We start from the raw sequence: 19,557 nt of genomic DNA, 5'->3' as shown, positions 1-19,557 counted from the left end.
TGGGATAGCTCAGTGGCTAAATCCTCACTAGGATCCCATGTGGGCACAGATTCATGTCCCACTGATCTGCTTCCTAACCAGCTACCTACTTGTGGCCTGGGAAGAAGCTTCTGGCTCCTGGCTTTGGATCAGCTCAGCTCCAGCTGTTGTGACCATTTGGGGAATGAACCAGAGGACGGAAGATCTTTTTCTCTGTCTCTCCTTAGCTCTGTAGGTCTGCCTTTCCAACAAAAATAAATAATTCTTAAAAAAAGAAAAAGAAATGCAAAAATAGAAATGGAAAGTTATAAACAAAAGCAAATAGAACACGGTGCTACTCAAACATATCATGGATACTCTTGGATATGTATTCACCCATCCCCCTTTTTTGGTTTGTTTTGCTATTTTAAGGATTAGCAACAGGAACTCTGCTGTCTTGACCACAGGTCATCAAACAGCTCCTGTCCAACCAGAAACAAATTCACCATCTTTTTCTCCTTGAGACAATGGCCACGTTGTCCTGGCACCCAAAGGTCTTTGTAGCTAGATGGAAGAGGTGGCAGATGTCTGAAGATTTCTCCTTTTTTGAATGACTTAGTTTGTGTCTTGGGGCAGGAGCTGCCTCGTTTACTTCCTACATGAACGGCAGTCATACACAGCTGGTTTTGTCCATTTTGTCTTGTGGGGTATAGAGTTTTCACATTAGTTTGGCCCAGAACTTTCATACAGCAAAAATAAAATGACACCCTTTACTAGATGTAGCTGCTTCAGTGGTCCCACAGTGGGTTTTCATTCACTCCCACCTTTTTGGGGAAATCGTTCATCTGAGCATCTGATTCCATCTAAGAATGTCAATTATAGGTTCTCAATACCTGATGGGAAGGCTGATGACTAAGTTGAGTAAGCCTATCACATCTGCCTGGACATAATGATTTGGTAGTCAAGGTTGTATGTGACATAGAAAATTTTTCCTGGTGATTGTGAGACTTGGGCAGGGGACAGATTGTAGCACACTGGATTAAGCCACCACAGGTGCTGCCAACATCCCAAATAATGCTGGTTTGAGTCCTGGCTGCTCCACTTCTGATCCAGCTGCCTGCTAATGAGAAGATGGTTCTAGTTCTTGGCCCCCTGACACCCAAGTGAAAGATCCAGATGGAATTCCTGGCTCCTGGCTTCAGCCTGGCCCAGTCCAGCCCATTGTGGCCATTTCGGAAGTAAACCAAGGATGGTTAACAATAATAATTTTTTTTAAAGATTTGAAGTTGGAGGAGTGGCTGCTTGTGTCCTTTGCCAGGAAATAAATGCAATTCAAAAGAGCCTGAGAAAATTAAGCAGTGAGAAGAAATAGAAAAATGAGAGTGCAAACCAGATAATGTTTATCTGTCTCTCTAATTTGCTTATTTAAAATATGACAGGCGAGGTGCAATGGCTCAATTGGCTAATCCTCCATCTTCAACCACCAGGATCCCATATGTGCACCAGTTGGTGTCCCACTGCTCCACTTCCCATTCAGCTCCCTGCTTGTGGCCTGGGAAAGCAGTGGAAGACGGCCCATGGCCTTGGGACCCTGCACCCACATGGGAGACCCAGAAGAAGCTTCTGGCTCCTGGCTTTGGATTAGCTCAGTGCAGCCATTTGGGGAATGAAACAGTGGCTGGAAGATCTTTCTGTCTCTCCTCTCCTCTGTAGATCTGTATTTCCAACAAAAATAAATAAGTCTTAAAAAATAAAAAATACAACAGATCTCGTTCAGGTTTGTTAGCTTTCAAGTGAAAGAAACCTGAGGGGCAAGATTATTGGATAGGAGCCAGAGCTCTAGCATAGCCAGTAAAGCCATTGCCTACAACACTGGCATCCCATGGAGCACCAGTTCCAGTCCCTACTGCTCCACTTCTGATCCAGCTTCCTCCTGATGTGCCTAGGAGAGCAGTAGAGGATGGCCCACGACCCTAGATGGAGTTCTAGGCCTCTGGCTTCATGCCAGCCCAACCTCGGCACATGTGGATATATGAAGTAAGGCAGCAGATGGACAGTTTCTCTGTGTGTGTCTCCTTCTCTGTCACTCCATATTTTTTTAAGTTGGTAACATTAATCTCAATATCCTTTGTATTCGTATATCCAGGTATATTGACACTGACTATGAGTGGACAGGGGCATGCTCTGGAAATGAGCTGATTCTGTGTCTGCTGTTCAGAACAAGTGTGTTTGTCACAACCTCCACCCAACAGATGTGCAGCTGCTTGAAATTCCCTAATCTTAGGCAATCAATCTCTGGTCTTCAGTTAGGCTGACCCATCCTCCTGGTTTGTGTGGGGGGAATGAATGGTTTCCTGGGATGGGAGACTTTCATTGCTTAAGCCAGGACAGTCTCTGGTAACCCAAGCCAGCTAGTCATCCTAGCTCAGTTCCGTTAACTGTAAAAAATGAGTTTTGACTATACAGGGATGGAAAATTCTGCCAAATGCTGCATACAAGCAGATATTACCAACCGATTAAGGCGCTAATTTCTATGTTTAGGTGTATCCTCATGGTAATTATTTGTCATCCTTGAACTGAATTTTTGACAAGCTGAAGGTTCAAGAATGAGAATAATGAGAGCCCAACTTTGAGTCAAGCTCTGCTATAAACCTTGTATTGAACTGTCTCCAGGTTGGATAAAACCTTGCCTAGAATTTACAGATCTTATTTTTCAGAATTTGATTGCACTTTGGGTAAACATGAGGCTTGTCGATGAGTTATGTCATTCAACTTGGTTTTTTTTTTTTTAAACTTCAATTTATTGAACAACCATTCCATGCTAGACCCAGATAAAAGCTTTCATGCTAACATTGGGAACTTAGTATCTGCATTTTGAAAATCAAGAAAAAGGCTTTGCTGGCCAATGTTGAAGCTGGCAGATTACAAAATGGGATCCCCTTTCTACTCCAATAGCCACCTTTCCATAATGATTCTGTTGGATTCTTGGTTTGTTTCCACTTTTAGTCTTCAGTGTACACAACCTACACCCCCCACGCCACCCCACCCCCATGTACTTGGGGACACAAAGTCCCCAACTACCTAGGTTTCCTCGCATTCAGTAGTCAAGGGAGCCCTAAAATTCCAGATGGCTGAGGAAGGGGCCGACAAAAAGGCCAGCCGAGGCCGCTCCCGGGAGGGCCGGACAGATTCTCCCATAGCGCAGTTCCACCCTGAGTGGTCCGTGGCCACGCGTGTGGAAGAGTGCGGCGCTGCGGGAGGGAGCCTGGCTCGCCGCAGCCCAGCCACCCCGCAAGCGGGCGGGCGGCGCATGCGCGGCGGGGGCCGCGGAGTTGTGAATGGTGCGTCTTGTTTGCAGGAGTTTGAGGCGGGCGGGCGCGCGAGGAGGAGGGGTGGGGCCGACGGGGGCGGGGCGGGCGGCTGAGCGAGCGAGGTGGGCGGCGAGAGGAAGTGGCGGCGGCGGCGGCGGCCGGGGGCGGCGAGAGCTGGGTCTGCGCGGGCGGTAGGCAACGGCTGAGGCGGCGGCGGCGGCGGCGGCGTGGGTTGGGAGGCGGCGGCGGCGGCACTCAGACTCCCCGGAGCGGGAGCCCACGCGGGCGGGCGCCTGAAACAAAGAGAAGCGGGAGTCCGGGCGCCGCGGGTGGGCGGTCGGTCAGTCGGTCAGCGCCGAGCCGGCCAGCGGCTGTCCGCGCAAACCCCCGAGCCCGGCCGGCCGGCACGGCCCCTCAGGGCAAAAAGATGCCGCGCGTCGTGCCCGACCAGAGAAGCAAGTTCGAGAACGAGGAGTTCTTCAGGAAGCTGAGCCGCGAATGTGAGGTGAGGAGGACGGGCGGCGGGCAGGCGCGCGCGCTGCGGAGGCCTCAGCGCGTCCCGAGTGGGCCCCGGGCGGAGAAAAGTTTGGGGCGGCGCGGTCCTGGGGAGTCCCCCAGGCCGGCTGCGCCCGAGGACGGGCAATCTCGCCGGGCACCGTCTGCCCGCAGACTGTGCTTGGGCTTATCGGCGCCGCGCGGGGCGGGAGGGCGTGCGGGCGGCTCCGCGGATTTGGCTCCTGATTTCGGGCCGTCCTCTGCCTTTTGCAGATTAAGTACACGGGCTTCAGGGACCGGCCCCACGAGGAGCGCCAGGCGCGCTTCCAGAACGCCTGCCGCGACGGCCGCTCCGAGATCGTAAGTCGGCGGGGCCGGGGCGCGCGCGGCCGGGCGGGCGGGTCACTTGTTGCGCTTGGGGGGAGCTGCGCGCGGGCCCGGGCGGGTTCCGGACGGCGCCGCGGCCGCCGCGGCTCCCGGAACTGAGCGGGCGCCGTCTCACTTCCTACTCGGGATTCAAAATGCGAAACTAGACCCCGGTGGGCCGGGACTCGCGGGAGACGCTCGCCCCCCGTGGCCGGCTGCGGCGCGCCTCGTGGTTCCCGGAACCGGCCGCGAGTGGAGCTCCGGCTCGAGTCGGAGGAGGCTGCGGCGAGGGGGAATGGAGGAGGGCTGTGTGGGACGCGATCGGGGGAGGGGGGCTCGGGATGTTGACGGCGAGACCCTGGCAGGCCCGCCGCAGTGTGTTTCTTGAGATGCTGGGGTTGGTGGTCAAGCTCCGTGTTGAGGCTGCCTCCCTTCCAGAATAGCCGAGTAGCAAATCTTGCCTCCTGCTACCTATTGTTCTAACAGATGGAAAGATGAGGGGTGTAGGGGCAGGGGGACCCCAAGATCCTGCCAGTTTGATCTCTTGCCTGTGTGAAGACTCGGAGAAGCGGAAAGAAACCGTTCCGATCTGGGGGCTGTGGGTGCTGCAATTCCTAAGGAAGTGCGAGTTAGGCTGTGCGAAGAAACCCGTAGGTGCCTTGCCTCCATCACACCTGGGGCTAGGAAAAAAAAAACCAAGCACCACCCAAGGGTCCTACCTCTTATCTGCTTGTGAAATGGTAGAAAGAAAGAGGTGTTTGTTTTTAACAAAGTTAAGGCACTCGCTAGTGAAGTTCTGTTCTGTGCTGCAGGACCTGGGCCTATTGCTTTGGCGGAGACTTGGCACCACAGGGGAGTTTGCTTTTGGGTTAATAGGAAGACACACTGGAAAAATTTTCTCCCACTCTCTGTAGTGTTATTTTAAAAACATTTTTCTAGCTGCAATTCACATATCATAAAACCTTTGCTCTTTAATCACCACAGTCACATTTTTTTTAAAGAATGCTCTTGCTATTTCAAAGGAAGTTTTTTAGAATTATATTTGAATGGAAGATAATTTGATTCCATTTATCAGATCTCCTAGAATATTTGACTATTCTGCTCCGTGTTGCCTGAGGAGTTGTTATGTGTCTGTGATGTAAATGTATAAGTTAGATACTTTTCAGTCTTGTTATGGAGTGAGCACAAAAAAGAAATCAATTATTAGTAGATGTAGTGACTGTAGTATCCTTTGCCTGTTCTGCACAGGGTGGAGGATAACTCTAACCAAAAGATTTGCTGCAGGCAGTTGATAGGATTGAGAAAGGTGAGAGAATAATAAGTTTTTAAAGCTGATGTGTTTGGAAGTCTGGTTTATAGCACAGCTAGTGGGATGCCTTCTGTCATATCACACTTGGTGGCGTGCAGTTATGAGCTGGCGTGTATATCTGAATTGCTGTATGATGTGTATTGCTATGATCTGTAGCAGTGTTAAAGGTCACTTGTATTTGTCATGAATTTCTTTTCAGGCTGAATTAGATGTTTTCCAAATACCTGAGGCTCATAAAGTTTTAATATATTTTTTTGTGTCTTATGCGTACTAAAGACTGAAGAAGGTAGATTTCTTTGTGAGATTTGCATATGCTTTGGGGGCATAGCAGCACTGTATTTGAGGAGGAATTTCACATTTTCCTCTGGTTTTTTCCTTTGAATTCGGCATTACCCCCATTTAAATGGCAAATCCCTAGCTTGTAGAAGGTGGAAACTGTTGTGTGTATCTGCCCATCTGGGTATAGGTGCTTTGCCTTAAAGGTGTTTGGTAATTTGAATCTGGACATTGTTTAATGCCTGAAGTTTATCTTGTGACCTGTGAAAAGGCTATGGTTTCTACCTATTTGGTTGTGGAAAAGGCACCATTTTGCTTCTCTCAGCAGCCATACACGGTAAGAAAATCTGTAGTTCTCAAAGCTATTCCTAACTTTTCTGCACATTCCAGTGGAATTAGTGATGTTTTCATTTGACGTAGAAATATTTTAGAGCTGTGGTGACCATTCTCAGGTAAAACTCAGACGTTACCCTAGGATGATTTTATAAAATCATTATGAATGACCAATAGACTCTAACTGGTTAAATAGGATACTTCTCTTATGAATTCTTGTCACGGTAAGAGTGGGAAATATGTCTTCTACACTAAAGAAAAAATAACTAAGACAAGGTGTAGTGTCTCAGGTGTTGGAAGTAAAATCTAATATGTGGGTATGTTTTTAGTCCTGAATATTGAATGGTAAAGGGAACTCAATTGGCAAGGTGTGCCATTTTGTAATTTGTGAAAGAACAGCCAGGAAATCTTAGATACAGTTATAATATCAATGTAGCTGTTTTGTTGTTGAACAGAATTTTCCCACCTCTTAGATGTGTAAATGTTCCATTAAAGGAAAGAGTTCCATGGTTAAATACGTTTGGAAAATGCTTTTCTAGAATGATCTGTTGCTATCACGTCTGTCTCGGAGACGGATCTCTATGAGATAATGGGCATAAAGTGATGAAGCAGGAAATATCTTCTGAGGTTGGCATTCAAACAGGAGGTGAGGTAATAAGATCTGCAGCATGTCTTAGCACAGAGCTGATTCTGGCTCGCAGAAGGTGGAACCATTTGCCACAAGGTGAATGCCAGGCTGAAGCAGCATGCCTTGGTCTTGGGTATTCATTCGTGGGCTGGAGCTGTTATCTGCTACCGCTAGGAAAAGGGTATCCCAGTTGATTAGGGAAATGCCATCAGAGAAACCTAAGGTTAGCAATTGGGTTGACAAAGGTACCTGTTGTACCAGTAATAGAATTAGGAAGTTCCAGCTTTACCTCTAAAGAATAAGCTGTTAACCATTAGGGGAACTAGTGGAGAGCTGAATCATCCAATGGCTTGAAACACTTTGCCCAAAGTATGACCCTCTGGCTTTCAGGTGAAGACTGCTGAAAAACAAAATTACAGTAACTTAATAAAATCAAACAAATTCCAGTTTCAGAAGAGTTTAGATTGATTAAAAAGCTTGTTTTTTTTTTTTTTTTTCTTCAAGATTGCTTTTAGCTTACTTTGTTCTGAATTTCCTTGGGGAAGATGAGTAATGTTATTTGTGTATTTATTTTTTGCTTAGGGGAATCTTGAGTTGAATTGCCCGGGGGCAACATAGAATGCCACTTTATCGACATGGTTTTAGAATGTTTTGTTTGTTGAGTGGTACTCTCTAAATCTTATAAATATCAGATAGTCTTCTTTGGGTCAGATCCAGTTTTTCTAAAGCAACATTTTGGAAAATGTGTACATTTTTCTGTCTTAAAAGATTTTTTTAATTATTATTTTTTATTGGAAAGGCAGATTGATAGAGAGAAGGAGAGACAGAAAGGAAGATCTTCCATCCATTGATTTACTTCTCAAGCTGCTGCAGCAGCCAGAACTGCACTGATCCGAAGCCAGGAGCCTGGAATCTCTTTTGGGTCTCCCACATGGGTACAGGGTCCCAAGGCTTTGGGCTGTCCTCGACTGCTTTCCCAAGACACAAGCAGAGAGCTGATGGGAAGTGAGGCTGCCGGGATTGGAACCGGTGCCCATATTGGATTCCTCCGTGTACAAGGCGAGGACTTTAGCTGCTAGGCTGCTGTGCTGGGCTCCATAAAAGGTTTTATAGAGAAGTATCTTCACAGCAGTTGCTAATGCCTGGGTTATTATGGGAGACACATCTGAAGTACATTTTTTTTTTAAAACATGGACTTTAAAGCCTAAGCCTAAAAATGCACTTCTTTTCTTTGCATTCCAGTTTTTTAATGTTCCATATGCCATATAGTGTTTTGCTTTTGCAAGAGAAATCAAGAGAAATTATAATGTCTCCTTTAGACACCATGACATATTTTAAAATTCAAAATCTTTAGATCTTCAATAGTTTTCACACTTAGAAATGTAAGTTTTTAAATGTGAAGATGGTGCTTTCTGGCTAGATATTAGCAATGTGGGATCCTAACGTCAGCAAAAAATGACCTGAAAGAAAGTATTGATTGTGTGTCTGAATTTATATTTAAGCAGCCAATGGCGAATGTCCTCAAAATGGAATCAGATGTTTGTAACTTAATACTTAAGAAAAATGATGAGTGCATGGTTTCTTTCTTTTTTTTTTTTTTTTTTTAAACTTTTAAGTATTGTCCCTGCTGCCTGGCTTAAGACATAAACTGATGTAAAAATAAATGACTGCCTGCATAATTTATGTAATGTCCTGCTACTGATCCTGTTTGTATTGATTTTTCTAAAAGGCTTTTGTGGCCACAGGAACGAATCTGTCTCTCCAGTTTTTTCCGGCCAGCTGGCAGGGGGAACAGCGACAGACACCTAGCCGGGAGTACGTCGACTTAGAAAGGGAAGCAGGCAAGGTAGGAAACATTTCTTTGCAATTGAAAATATTGTGAATTGTTCTGTTGGAGCTTATCCAAGGATTTCCATTTTATTAAAGAGATCACAGGTCTGAATACACATATATGATCAGATTTTTTTGATTCCCTGTTTTAAAAATGTACTACAGTTTTAAAAAAGCATTGTTAAGCTTTTATATTACTTATTCATTTCAGGTATATAATATGTGTCATAGCAAGCTTTAATCTTTAATATGTGCTTTCCTACATTTAACTTTCAATACTTAATTCTTTAAAGAGCGTTGACAAGGTTTTTTGTATGTTTACTAAAGTATCTATAAAGTATTAGTAAAGTATATGTACTGTAAAAGTATGAAATTAAGAGAAAAGTGGTAAAAGGTTCTAAAGGCTTAAAAAATTAATAGTGCTTATATATAGCCATGGATAGCTGTAGTTCTGTTAATAGAGCAAATTTGATTTTGAGAAAATGTCAAAACTTTAATTTGAAAATTATTTTGAGCACAATTTTCTGGGAAAACAAGTAGATGTTTTATAAATTTCATTGACAGTTTAGGTTCAATATGCAACAAAATATAGGTAGAAATGTTTAAGCTGAAAGCATTATTAAAATCTAAGTTAAATGTTTCATTTTATTTTGCTGGAATTTTTATGAATAGTGTCTTGGGTCATCTAACCTGTAAGTAAAGGAGAATTGTTTTGGATCCAATTTTATGTTCCATATTTTTCCTATTTTCTTGTGTATTTCTATACTTCTATTAACTTGCTAAATTATTTTTGTAAATGTTGTCACAAATAGAGTATAACCCAACACTTTATTTGCGAAACATTTATCAGATTATTGCTTTGAAAAAAAGTTTTGTATTAGTCTGTGTTAGTAAAAGAATTTCTAATGTGCATATATAAATATAAAATTAAGATTTTCTTAAAAATTAGAATTGGTATTTTATTGGTAATCAACTGATCTTCAGTTAGAAAGGGGGATTAGATCACAGGCTTCTAACATACTAATAAGTAATTTGTTTTGCATGTATTAGCTTGTTTGCTTAGAATATTAAAAGCAAATGTTTAAATTTTATTATTTATGTTTACTATTTTACTATTTTATATATAAAGCAGACAATTTGTGAAGTCATTGTAGAACTGCTGTTTTTCATCTTTTGCATGTATGTATGACCAAATGAAGAAACTATTTTTCCTTGTTCAAAACTCTTCGTTTGTTTTACATGTTAGCTCAATACTGAACATATACATCAGAAAAAAAGCATTGCTTTCTCTTCTGTTTTAATTTTATTTTAAGACTTCATGTTTGACATTTTAGTGTTACTAATGCCTTTTAGTATTTAATAACTAACCAATGAGTGTTAATCCTGTTAGAAACTAGGGTTCATTAGTTTTAAGACCACATTATTCTTGGACATATGCCATTCAGATATTTTTGATTATGCTTGTAGGACCAACAATAACGAAAATGTTAGATCGCTTACTCTTTTTTTTTCCCAAATTTATTTATTTATTATTTTTAAAGATTTATTTATTTATTTATTTTTTATTACAGAGTCAGATATACAGAGAGGAGGAGAGACAGAGAGGAAGATCTGCCGTCCGATGATTCACTCCCCAAGTGACCGCAATGGCCAGTACTGCATCAATCCGAAGTCGGGAACCAGGAACCTCTTCTGGTCTCCCATGTGGGTGCAGTGTCTCAAAGCTTTGGGCCTTCCTCGACTGCTTTCCCAGGCCACAAGCAGGGAGGTGGATGGGAAGTGGAGCTGCTGGGATTAGAACCAGCGCCCACATGGAATCTCATCATGTTCATGGCGAGGACTTTAGCCATTAGGCCATAGCACCGGGCCCGATCGCTTATTCTTATGTTTAGAAAACAGTGATTTCCCAATATCTCAGAGTTCTAGAACTGATGCAAGCATCACAAAGTTTGTTTTATTGACATTTGTATTGAAAGTTTTTGTTTCTTTTCTATAAAGAGAGAAGTATTTTTAGTTTTACAGGCCTAAGCCTTCTGTTGCAACTGTTCAGATCTGCCTTGCAGTGTGAAAGGAGCCATGGGCAATGCGTAAACAAACGGCATGGCTATTTTCCAAGAATAGGAACACTTAGAAAACAGCGTCTTTCCCTTAGATGTAAATTTGTAAATGTTTATGTGTGTGTCGTAGTATTTCCCAATTTAATTTTGACAACATGTCTGATACATCAAGAGTCTAGAGAGGGGAAAAGAATCTTAAGGAGAAGATTCTTTGGTATGTGGGCCCCAATCTGCTGGGATGACTGGCATAAAATACTTAAGTGAGCTTAGAGAAGAGTAAAGCTGCCACGCTGTGTGTGCTTCTCCAGGGGGCTCAGGCCGTGGGGTCTCACTTCTCTTCTTCCCTTTTGATGTTCTCTCTCCTTATAGCCATTAGATTTTGTTCTGTTCTCACAGGACTAGGACTAGAGGAAAGGACAATTGAAGGGGCTTCTCAGCTGTTATTTACCCTTGCTGCTTCTACTGGATTCAACATCAGTGTCATCTTCTATATTTTCTCAGCCTGGTTGCCTGCTGAGAAACAGTGATTATTCTTTTTTTATTCAGATTCATTCTTTTTCCATTCATACACAGCTTTCAGACAACTTCCTTAGAGGTTAAGATTTTGGAGTTAGTTGTAATTGAGTAAAGTCCTCATTTATTATGATATAACTGAGCAACTCATTTAACCAGGGTATTACAAAATTATAATAGCTGTGATAAGTAGGAAAAGTGGAGCGAAAAAAAAAGTGATCAGTGAGCAGGGATGTTTATCACTCTAAATAAGCTGGACTGGGTAAAGAGCTGACTTCAAAGAGGTTAGGAAATGATGACTATGAGGGGAAAGGTGTTCCAGAACAAGCACAGCCATTTTTTTTTTTTATTGATTACATTGCATTATGTGACACAGTTTTATAGGCACTGGGGTTTCTCTCCTGCTCCCCGTACTTTCCCCCAAGGTGGATTCCTCCAACTTGTTGCATTACCACAGTTCAAATTCAGTTGAGATTCTTTCATTGCAAGCATCTACCAAGCATAAAGTCCAGCATCTTATTGTCCAGATAAGTTCAGTGGTTTCTTGGGGAGACCATCTCTGGTCTGAAGGTAGAACTGGCAGAGTATCATCCCGATCAATTAAAAGCCCCAACATTACATCAGTAACAATTTATAACGTTATGAAGTTAATTGACATGGTATTAAGTAACCAATATGTTAAAACAAACAAACAAAAAAAAAGAATGCAAGTTCTGAACCACATCCTGTGACTTCTACATAGACATTTCAATTATTAGTTTATATACAACCGGGTTCTATACACCTTAAAATGGCTATAGATTACTATTCAGCTGTCTCATGTCTATTTTAATTTTAGTATTTAGCAGTTTATAGCGTTGAGGCATGATTTTGCTGAACCTGGCTGTTTTTCGGGTAGTCTAACTCTATAACTCTAGCAAGACATATGTCAACAGTTTAGGTGAACAGTTTTAGGTGGGGTGTGCAGAGAAATCGTCAATACCCCAGTGAGGAGTAACTGAACTTTGAAGCACAGCCGTTGTAAAGGCCCAGTGTTGGAAGCATATCCTTTAGGGTTGTTTAGTTGTGAGCAGGGCACTGTGGCTGGAGTAGACTGAGAAGGAGGAGGGTCAATGATGGTGTCAGGAGGATAAGAGGGAGCAGGCTGGTTTATGTGACCAGAGTGAGCCATTGGAAATCATGAACTTTTATGCTGAGTAAAATGGTAAGTGGCTTCAGGTTTTGGGGGCAGATGAATGTGAATAGGATCCCTGTGGATTGATAATAGGCCAGAGTGGGCAACAGAGAAGCCAGGAGACCCAGATTGGCTATTGCAATAATCTTGGTAAGAAACTAGGATGTTAACTGTGGAGGGTAGTGAGAAGTAGTCATTAAGTCTGGATGTAGTTTGAGATAGAGACAGTAAGATTTACTTATGGGTTGGATGTGATGTGTGAGAAACAGGAATTAAGAGTGACTTTCAACTTGGTGGCTGGAGCAATTAGGAGTATGGGATTGCTATAATCTGAAATGCAAGACTACAGAGCAAGGAGCAGGTTAGGTTGGCATAAGGCATGTTAGTTTTGGGGAGTTGTTTTTTTTTTTTTTAAACTGCAGCTCCTGCTTCATTCCCAAATGACCTTTAGTTCCTTAAGTTATGACAGTGTTTTGGTATGTGACCCTTCATCTGTTTATCTCAACTAAATAAATGGCATTTTTAACAACTCCATGTAATTGAAATGAATTTATGTACAACAGTGTCCACTCACTTTAATTGTGTAAGCAGAATTTGAACACATAGACTCGCAAGTAAACATCACCATTATCAAGATAATGTTTCAGTCACCCCCAGAAGTTCCTTTGTACCCATTCATTGGAATCTGAGTGGTTGGGCGGGTTGGCTCAGGGTCTTGGAGGCTGTGGTTAAGCTGTTGGCTGAAGCTGGGCAGTCCCCAAGGGTTTCACTTAAGCTACAGGAGTCACTTCTGAGCTCGCTCACTCCTGGGACTGACTGGTAGACAGCTTCAGTTCCTAGGTGTGTTCCTTGTACAGGGAGAAGAATAATGAAGTCCCTGGCTTTTATGGCCTGTTTGCCAAGTCACTTTAAAAAAAAAAATGCTGTTCGTTAGAAACTGGTCACTGAGTCTAGCCCACACTCAATGGGAGGGGCTTTGTGCATGGGTTTAAATTCCAGAATACTAGGCTCATTGGAACCTTATTGGAGACTAGCTGTAATAATGTTCACTTAAACAGTGAATTTGGAAAAACTCAGAATGTGAACAGAGACAAAACAAAAAGGTTTGATTTGAAATGTAATTTTTCTTATTAATTACATTGCATTATTTGACACAGTTTCATAGGCTCTGGGATTCTGCCAACCCCTCCCTGTACTTTCCCCCAAGGTGGATTCCTCCAACTTGTTGCAGTATTACAGTTCAAATTTAGTCAAGATTCTTTCATTGCAAGCATATACCAAGCATAGAGTCCAGCATTTTATTGTCCAGATAAATTCAATGGTTTCTTGGGGAGACCATCTCTGGTCTGAAGGTAGAGCTGGCAGAATATCATCCCGATCAATTAAAAGCCCCAACATAACATCAACAACAGTTTACAACATTATGGGATTAATTGACATGGTATTGAGTAACCAATATGTTAAAAAAAAAATGCAAGTTCTTAACCACATGCTGTGACTACTTCATTGACATGAAATGTAATTTTATGGTTGAAGAAAATGAGCTCATTGAGGGTCATCTCTACTTTTTTGCTTATGTGGTTGTAGGAGTATTTTCAAATGAGGAGCATTGAATATGGAAAGATGGATGATTGGCTATATAAATAAGTATTTTAAGATAAGATCAGATGGGGCCTGGCAGTTAAAGTCCTCCTCGCCTTGAACGCCCCAGGATCCCATATGGTCGCCGGTTGTAATCCCTGCAGCCCTGCTTCCCATCCAGCTCCCTGCTTGTGACCTGGGAAAGCAGTCGAGGACAACCCAAAGCCTTGGGACCCTACACCTACGTGTGAGATCCAGAAAAAGCTCCTGGCTCCTGGCTTCAGATTGGCTCAGTTCCAGCCTTTGCGGCCACTTGGGGGGTGAACCATCAGATGAGAGATCTTCCTCCCTGTCTCTCCTCCTCTCTTTGTATATCTGCCTTTCAAACAAAAATAAATAAATCTTTTTAAAAAAATAAGATCAGAGCACAACATTTTATAATTTTATTAACGATTTATCTCTTATTTTACTTATTTGAAAAGCGGAATTAGAGAGGAAAGAGACAGAGAGATCATCTGTCTGCCAGTTCACTCCCCAAGTGGCTGCAGTGGCCAAGGTTGTACCGACTAGAGCCAGGATCTAGGAACTTCTCCAGAATCTCACATTTTCTGCCCAAGCAGTTAGACTATCTTCCCCTGCTTCCCTGGGTGCGTTAGCAGAGAGCTGGATCAGAAGTGGGGCAGCTAGGGCTCAAACCAGTGCTCACATGGAATGCTGATGTTGTGGTGTCTTGACCCCACAGTGCTGGCCCCCAGATTTTTATCATTTGTCTTTCAGAAACTTTTGCACCAAAATATCTAATGCTGTCTATATTTGTTCTTTAAAAAATCTCTCAGATTTCAAAAGAATACAGTGAAGTAGAAAGAGCTGTAGGTTAGAGTCAAAAGACAATCATAAATGTTTTCTTCATCTATAATTTGAAATGTGAATGTTTTTCCTATTTATTTCATGTAGGAACTAAAGGAGCTATTAGAATATGTGAGAACGCCTTGAAAATTGTAAACCCCTATCCAGAGCTCTGCTGGTTGGTGGGTCTGTGGTGTCAGATTGTAGCCAACTGAGTCAGTGAATGTTAGAGCTCCAGCACTCTGCTTCAGGTAGCTGTGCACTGTGGAAACACCACGTCTTTCTCAAGTGATCCATCTTGGTGTGTTAATAAATGTTGGCAGCCAAAGTGCTCTTAATTCTTTAAACTGTTTTCCTCTAATTTAGCTGTCAAAAGACAAGGAAAATGCAGCTGATCAGTCTTAATTCCTATGATCTTTCCTCTTAGGACCTATTTCCAATTATTTTTAATTTCAAATAAATGCAAATGATTATGGTTGACCATAAATTATTAGTCTTGAGTGGTTAGATTAATGCTTTCTTCCATGCATTCTGTGTTTCATAAAACTTCAGTGGGATTTTGAATTAATGAATGTGTACACTTTGTGAAAATAAAGATAATAAAAATTATAAAAAAAATTTTATAAACTGAAACATGAACATTAGTGCTATTGTTTGTTGACCACTTTTTCTGTGGGAACTGAATATACTGTCTACTTTTACAATATTGGTCTTAGAAAGAGAGGTTAGATTTTTTTTTTAATTCCAGTTTATAGCTTTTGGGTTTATCTCACAGTTATGTAGCACTAATAACAGATATTGAAAATAGTTATAAAGTATATATTGTTAGAATAGGCACTCTTTTTTTTTTTTTTTTTTAAGATTTATTTTATTTTAGTCCTTGCCTTTAACGCCCTGGGATCCCATATGGGCGCTGGTTCTAATCCCGGCTGCTCCACTTCCCATCCACCTCCCTGCTTGTGACCTGGGAAGGCAGTCGAGGAACGGCCCAATGCTTTGGGACCCTGCACCCGTGTGGGAGACCTGGAAGAGGGTTCCTGGTTCCCGGCATCGGATCGGCATAGCACCGGCCGTTGCGGCTCACTTGGGGAGTGAATCATCGGACGGAAGATCTTCCTCTCTGTCTCTCCTCCTCTCTGTATATCTGACTTTGCTATAAAAAGTAAATAAATCTTAAAAAAAAAATTAAAAAAAAGAATAGGCAGTCTTAAAAATTTTAGTAAGTAGTGCTGTTTTTCATTTTCTGAGTGTTTTATCATTAAAACAAAATTTGAAGGTTTTATGTATTTATTTGAAACATAGTGACGAAGCGGGAGGAAAAGAGAGAGAGATCTTCATCCACTGGTTAACTCCCAAATGGCCACAACAGTGAAACCTGGGACAGGCTGAATGCAGGAGCCGGGGATTCTGTCATGGTGCATGGGTGCAGGGATCCAGCCAGGTACTTGAGTCGTCTTCTGCTTTTCAAGGTGTGGAAGCAGGATTGGAAGCAGAGCAGTTGGGGCTCCAGCTGGCACTGATGTGGGGATGTTGGGATGCCTGCCTCTCAAGCAGTGGTTGAATCCACACAGATCCCAACACAAAAATCTTTACTAATTTTCATGAGCATAAAATAATAAAGCAAAATTTAACAGCATTTCATTTAATGAATAAAGACAGAATCTTATTTTAAATGGCCTTCCCAAAGATCTGTGGCTCTGTTTTTACTGGAGTTTTGCTTTTTTGCCTGCAGAATCTTTGTCCCAAAATAAATATTGTGTCTGTTTATATACCATCCACAATTTGGCAGGATTTACAGGGCTCCTTGATGTTAGCTTTGAGAAATCCCTTTTCAAGCTCAACAAGTTCCTTCTCCTTTTTAGATAGCTCAGTCATTCCAAGTAAAAGATATCTTTGGTAAGGTTTTGGAATGTGGTTTTTCCCCCTAGAGAAATTCATGCAGCTGTACAACTGCAACTAGATTTTCAGTATTTTCATCATCTAGATTTCAAGTAGTTTGCTTCAACTAAAATATGAAGTAAATTTCCCATCCTTTATTTCCTGAGAGTTCACAGCATTGAAATAAGTAATTGGTTTTTAAAATACCTTTGAAGGAGAAGATATTTACCCTCATGGTTGAGATATTCACGCCTCGTATTAGAATTCATACGGGTTCCATGGCCAGCTCTGACCCTGACTCCAACCTCCTGCCGACACACGCGTTGGAAGGCAGTGGGAACAGCTCAGGTGACTGGGCTCCTGCACTTAGGTGGGAGAAATGGCTTGTGTTCTTGGCTCCCACCTTTGACCCCACAGTTGTTGACAGGATTTGGAAATTGAACCAAGCAGAAGGGAATTGTTTGCCTTCTTCTCTGCCTCCCTTCCTCTCCCTACTTTACCACCCTTTTCTCAAACGAAATTTTATAAGTGTATGTTAAGTGTACTGTACTATAATACTGGTAACTGTATCATAAAATTTAGAACTAAAAGTGAGCTGTTTAAAGAAAAGATTTTAACAATTATTTAGAAAGGAAATTGACTTTCTGAAGAAACTTTTATAAGTTTGTTTTTTTACTTATTTGAGGGATGGAGACAGATAGAGGGAAGGGGAAAGCTTCTGTCCGTCCCTCAAATGCCTACAACAGGCAGAGCTAGGCCAGGCTGATGCTTCGAGCCTGAAACTGCATTTAGTTCTCCAACAAGCGTAGCAGGGCCCCGAGTACTTGAGTCATCGTTGCTGGCTGCCTCCCGGTGTGTATGTGGCTATGAGGAAGCTGGAAACGGAGGCGGAACTTGATTTGACATGAGATGCAGGTGTCTCAGATGACAGGTAACCTCACTGTGCTACAGCACCTGCCGAGACGGTGTTTAAAATCAGTGTGTCATGGAGCCAAGCATGTGGAATAGGGCTTTAAGGTGCTGTTTATGACACCAGTGATCTATATACAAGTCCTCATTCAAGCCCTGGCTGCTCTGCTTCCATTCCAGCTTCCTGCTAATGTTCCTGGGAAGGCAAAAGATAATGACCCCAAGTGCTTGGTCTCCTGCCACCCATGTGGGCCACCAGAACTAACTGTTGTGGCCATTGAGGAGTGAACCAGTAATGAAAGACCTCCTCTTCTCCTCTACTCTTTTTTTTTTCTGTCACTATACCTTTCAAATCAATATTTTAAAGATAAATAGTATGTCATAGCATCTTCCCATTAGTGAAATGAATTTGCACATATGGTAAACATATCTCTGAAGTATGTGATGATTTTTTAGTCTCAATATAACTTTTCATCATGACCTTTGCTAGATTATATATGCCTAGTTAGAGCTAGGACAAAGTTAGTATGTTTCAGAGGAACATGCTTAACTCCTTTCCCCCCTTGGTTCTATTTCTGTCACAGTAGTAATAATTCAAACACTATAAGGATAAAGACTGTTGAAATACTATCAACTGAAGTAATTGCTTTCTGAGTAGGACTGCTATATGCTAGTGTTACCAATTTTCATATATTGTAATTTTTTCCAAAGATTTATTTGATATGTAGATTTACAGAGAGGAGGAGAGGCAGAGAGAGATCTTCCATCTCTTTATAGACCTCTCCCCACCGAAATGGCCACATTAGCCAGAGCTGAGCTGATCCAAAGCTGGGAGCCTAGAGCCTCCTTCAGCTCTCTCACTTGGATGCAGGGTCCTGAAGACCTGAACCATCCTCCACTGCCTTCCGGGGCCATAAGCAAGGAGCTTGATTGGAAGTGGAGTAGCTGGGACACATGCCAGTGCTTGCAGGTAGGGAATTAGCCAATTGAACTATTGCATCGGGCCCAATCAATGTTAAAATTTTAAAATATTTTTAAAAATGATAGAGCCAGCTTTACCAAATTATTAGCAGAAAACAAATAATTATACACAGTTTCCCGGCAATCTGGTTATAATCACAAGTATTATTCACTCTTGTTAGGAAAACAATTCATGAAAAGTTAAAGGTTAAAAATATGAAGGAAGGATAAAGGTTGCTTTTTCAATCATCAAAATTAAATAAAATGGCCACACTAAATTATTAGTGGATACTCAAAATTAACTTCACGCAAGGCTTCAGAAGGTGGTAAGTGGGGTTTGTGGCATCTTACACAATAGTTATTGGCAGCATAGTAACACACTAAAAAACAGACTTGGAGCTAAGCAAAGACCAAGTTCCGGAAGTTGGCACTCCCTAGGAGGCAGATTACTGAGCCTCTGGCCTCAACTACAAAATTACATGATCACGAGGGGAATCTGATCTGTCTCTTGGGTCACTCTTTCTGCTTTTCAAATACAGTAATAAAAACAAAAAGTTAGGGCCTGGTGCAGTAGCCTAGTGGCTAAAGTCCTCGCCTTGTACGCTCCGGGACTGCATATGGGTGCCAGGTCAAGTCCTGGCGGCCCCACTTCCCATCCAGCTCCTTGCGTGTAGCCTGGGAAATCAGTCAAGCAGCCAAAGTCTTGGGACCCTGCACCCTCATGGGAGACCTGGAAGAAGCTCCTGGCTTTGGATTGGCTCAGCTCTGGCTGCTGTTATGGCTGATTGGGAGTGAATCATCGGACAGAAGATCTTCCTCTCTGTCTTTCCTTCTGTATATCTGACTTTGCAATAAAAATAAAATAAATCTTTTTAAAAAAATTAAAGTGAACTATTTTGAAGAGGAGTGAGTTGCTGCTTTAAACCAAGTGAGTTCAAAATAAAGGCATGGATATGGAGAGAATCAAAACTAGCATTTGCACTTTCAGCAGTGTAGAATGACAGTGTGATGGCTTGTGTTGTTTAGACTACTAACGTCCTGTTACTCTTTTTTTCTGCTATGAGAAAGCCAGAAAGTATTTTACATCCATCCTTCATGAAGCAGAATTTTATGTAAGAAAATGAATCACATTG

The 19,557-nt window shown here is 42.2% G+C and overlaps 1 protein-coding gene across 2 annotated transcripts in view; it reads left to right on the top strand.

The window, feature by feature from the left end:
- The first annotated feature begins 3,407 nt into the window (after positions 1 to 3,407).
- Positions 3,408 to 19,557, top strand: part of CBFB (core-binding factor subunit beta) — a 48,905-nt gene continuing 32,755 nt past the window's right edge. The window contains exons 1-3 of one of the 2 annotated variants that reach the window (XM_004583921.2): positions 3,408 to 3,774; positions 4,038 to 4,124; positions 8,406 to 8,522. In XM_004583921.2, coding sequence (XP_004583978.1) covers positions 3,697 to 3,774; positions 4,038 to 4,124; positions 8,406 to 8,522 — 282 coding nt within the window. In that variant the 5' untranslated portion in view covers positions 3,408 to 3,696. The remainder of the gene's footprint in view (positions 3,775 to 4,037; positions 4,125 to 8,405; positions 8,523 to 19,557) is intronic. The other variant, XM_004583922.4, reaches the window with a different exon arrangement.

Source organism: Ochotona princeps, chromosome 16 (genome assembly GCF_030435755.1).
Source record: "Ochotona princeps isolate mOchPri1 chromosome 16, mOchPri1.hap1, whole genome shotgun sequence".
NCBI classification, from domain to species: domain Eukaryota; kingdom Metazoa; phylum Chordata; class Mammalia; order Lagomorpha; family Ochotonidae; genus Ochotona; species Ochotona princeps.
The sequence above is the reverse complement of the archived record's forward strand: the minus strand, read 5'-3'. Positions and strand labels throughout refer to the sequence as shown.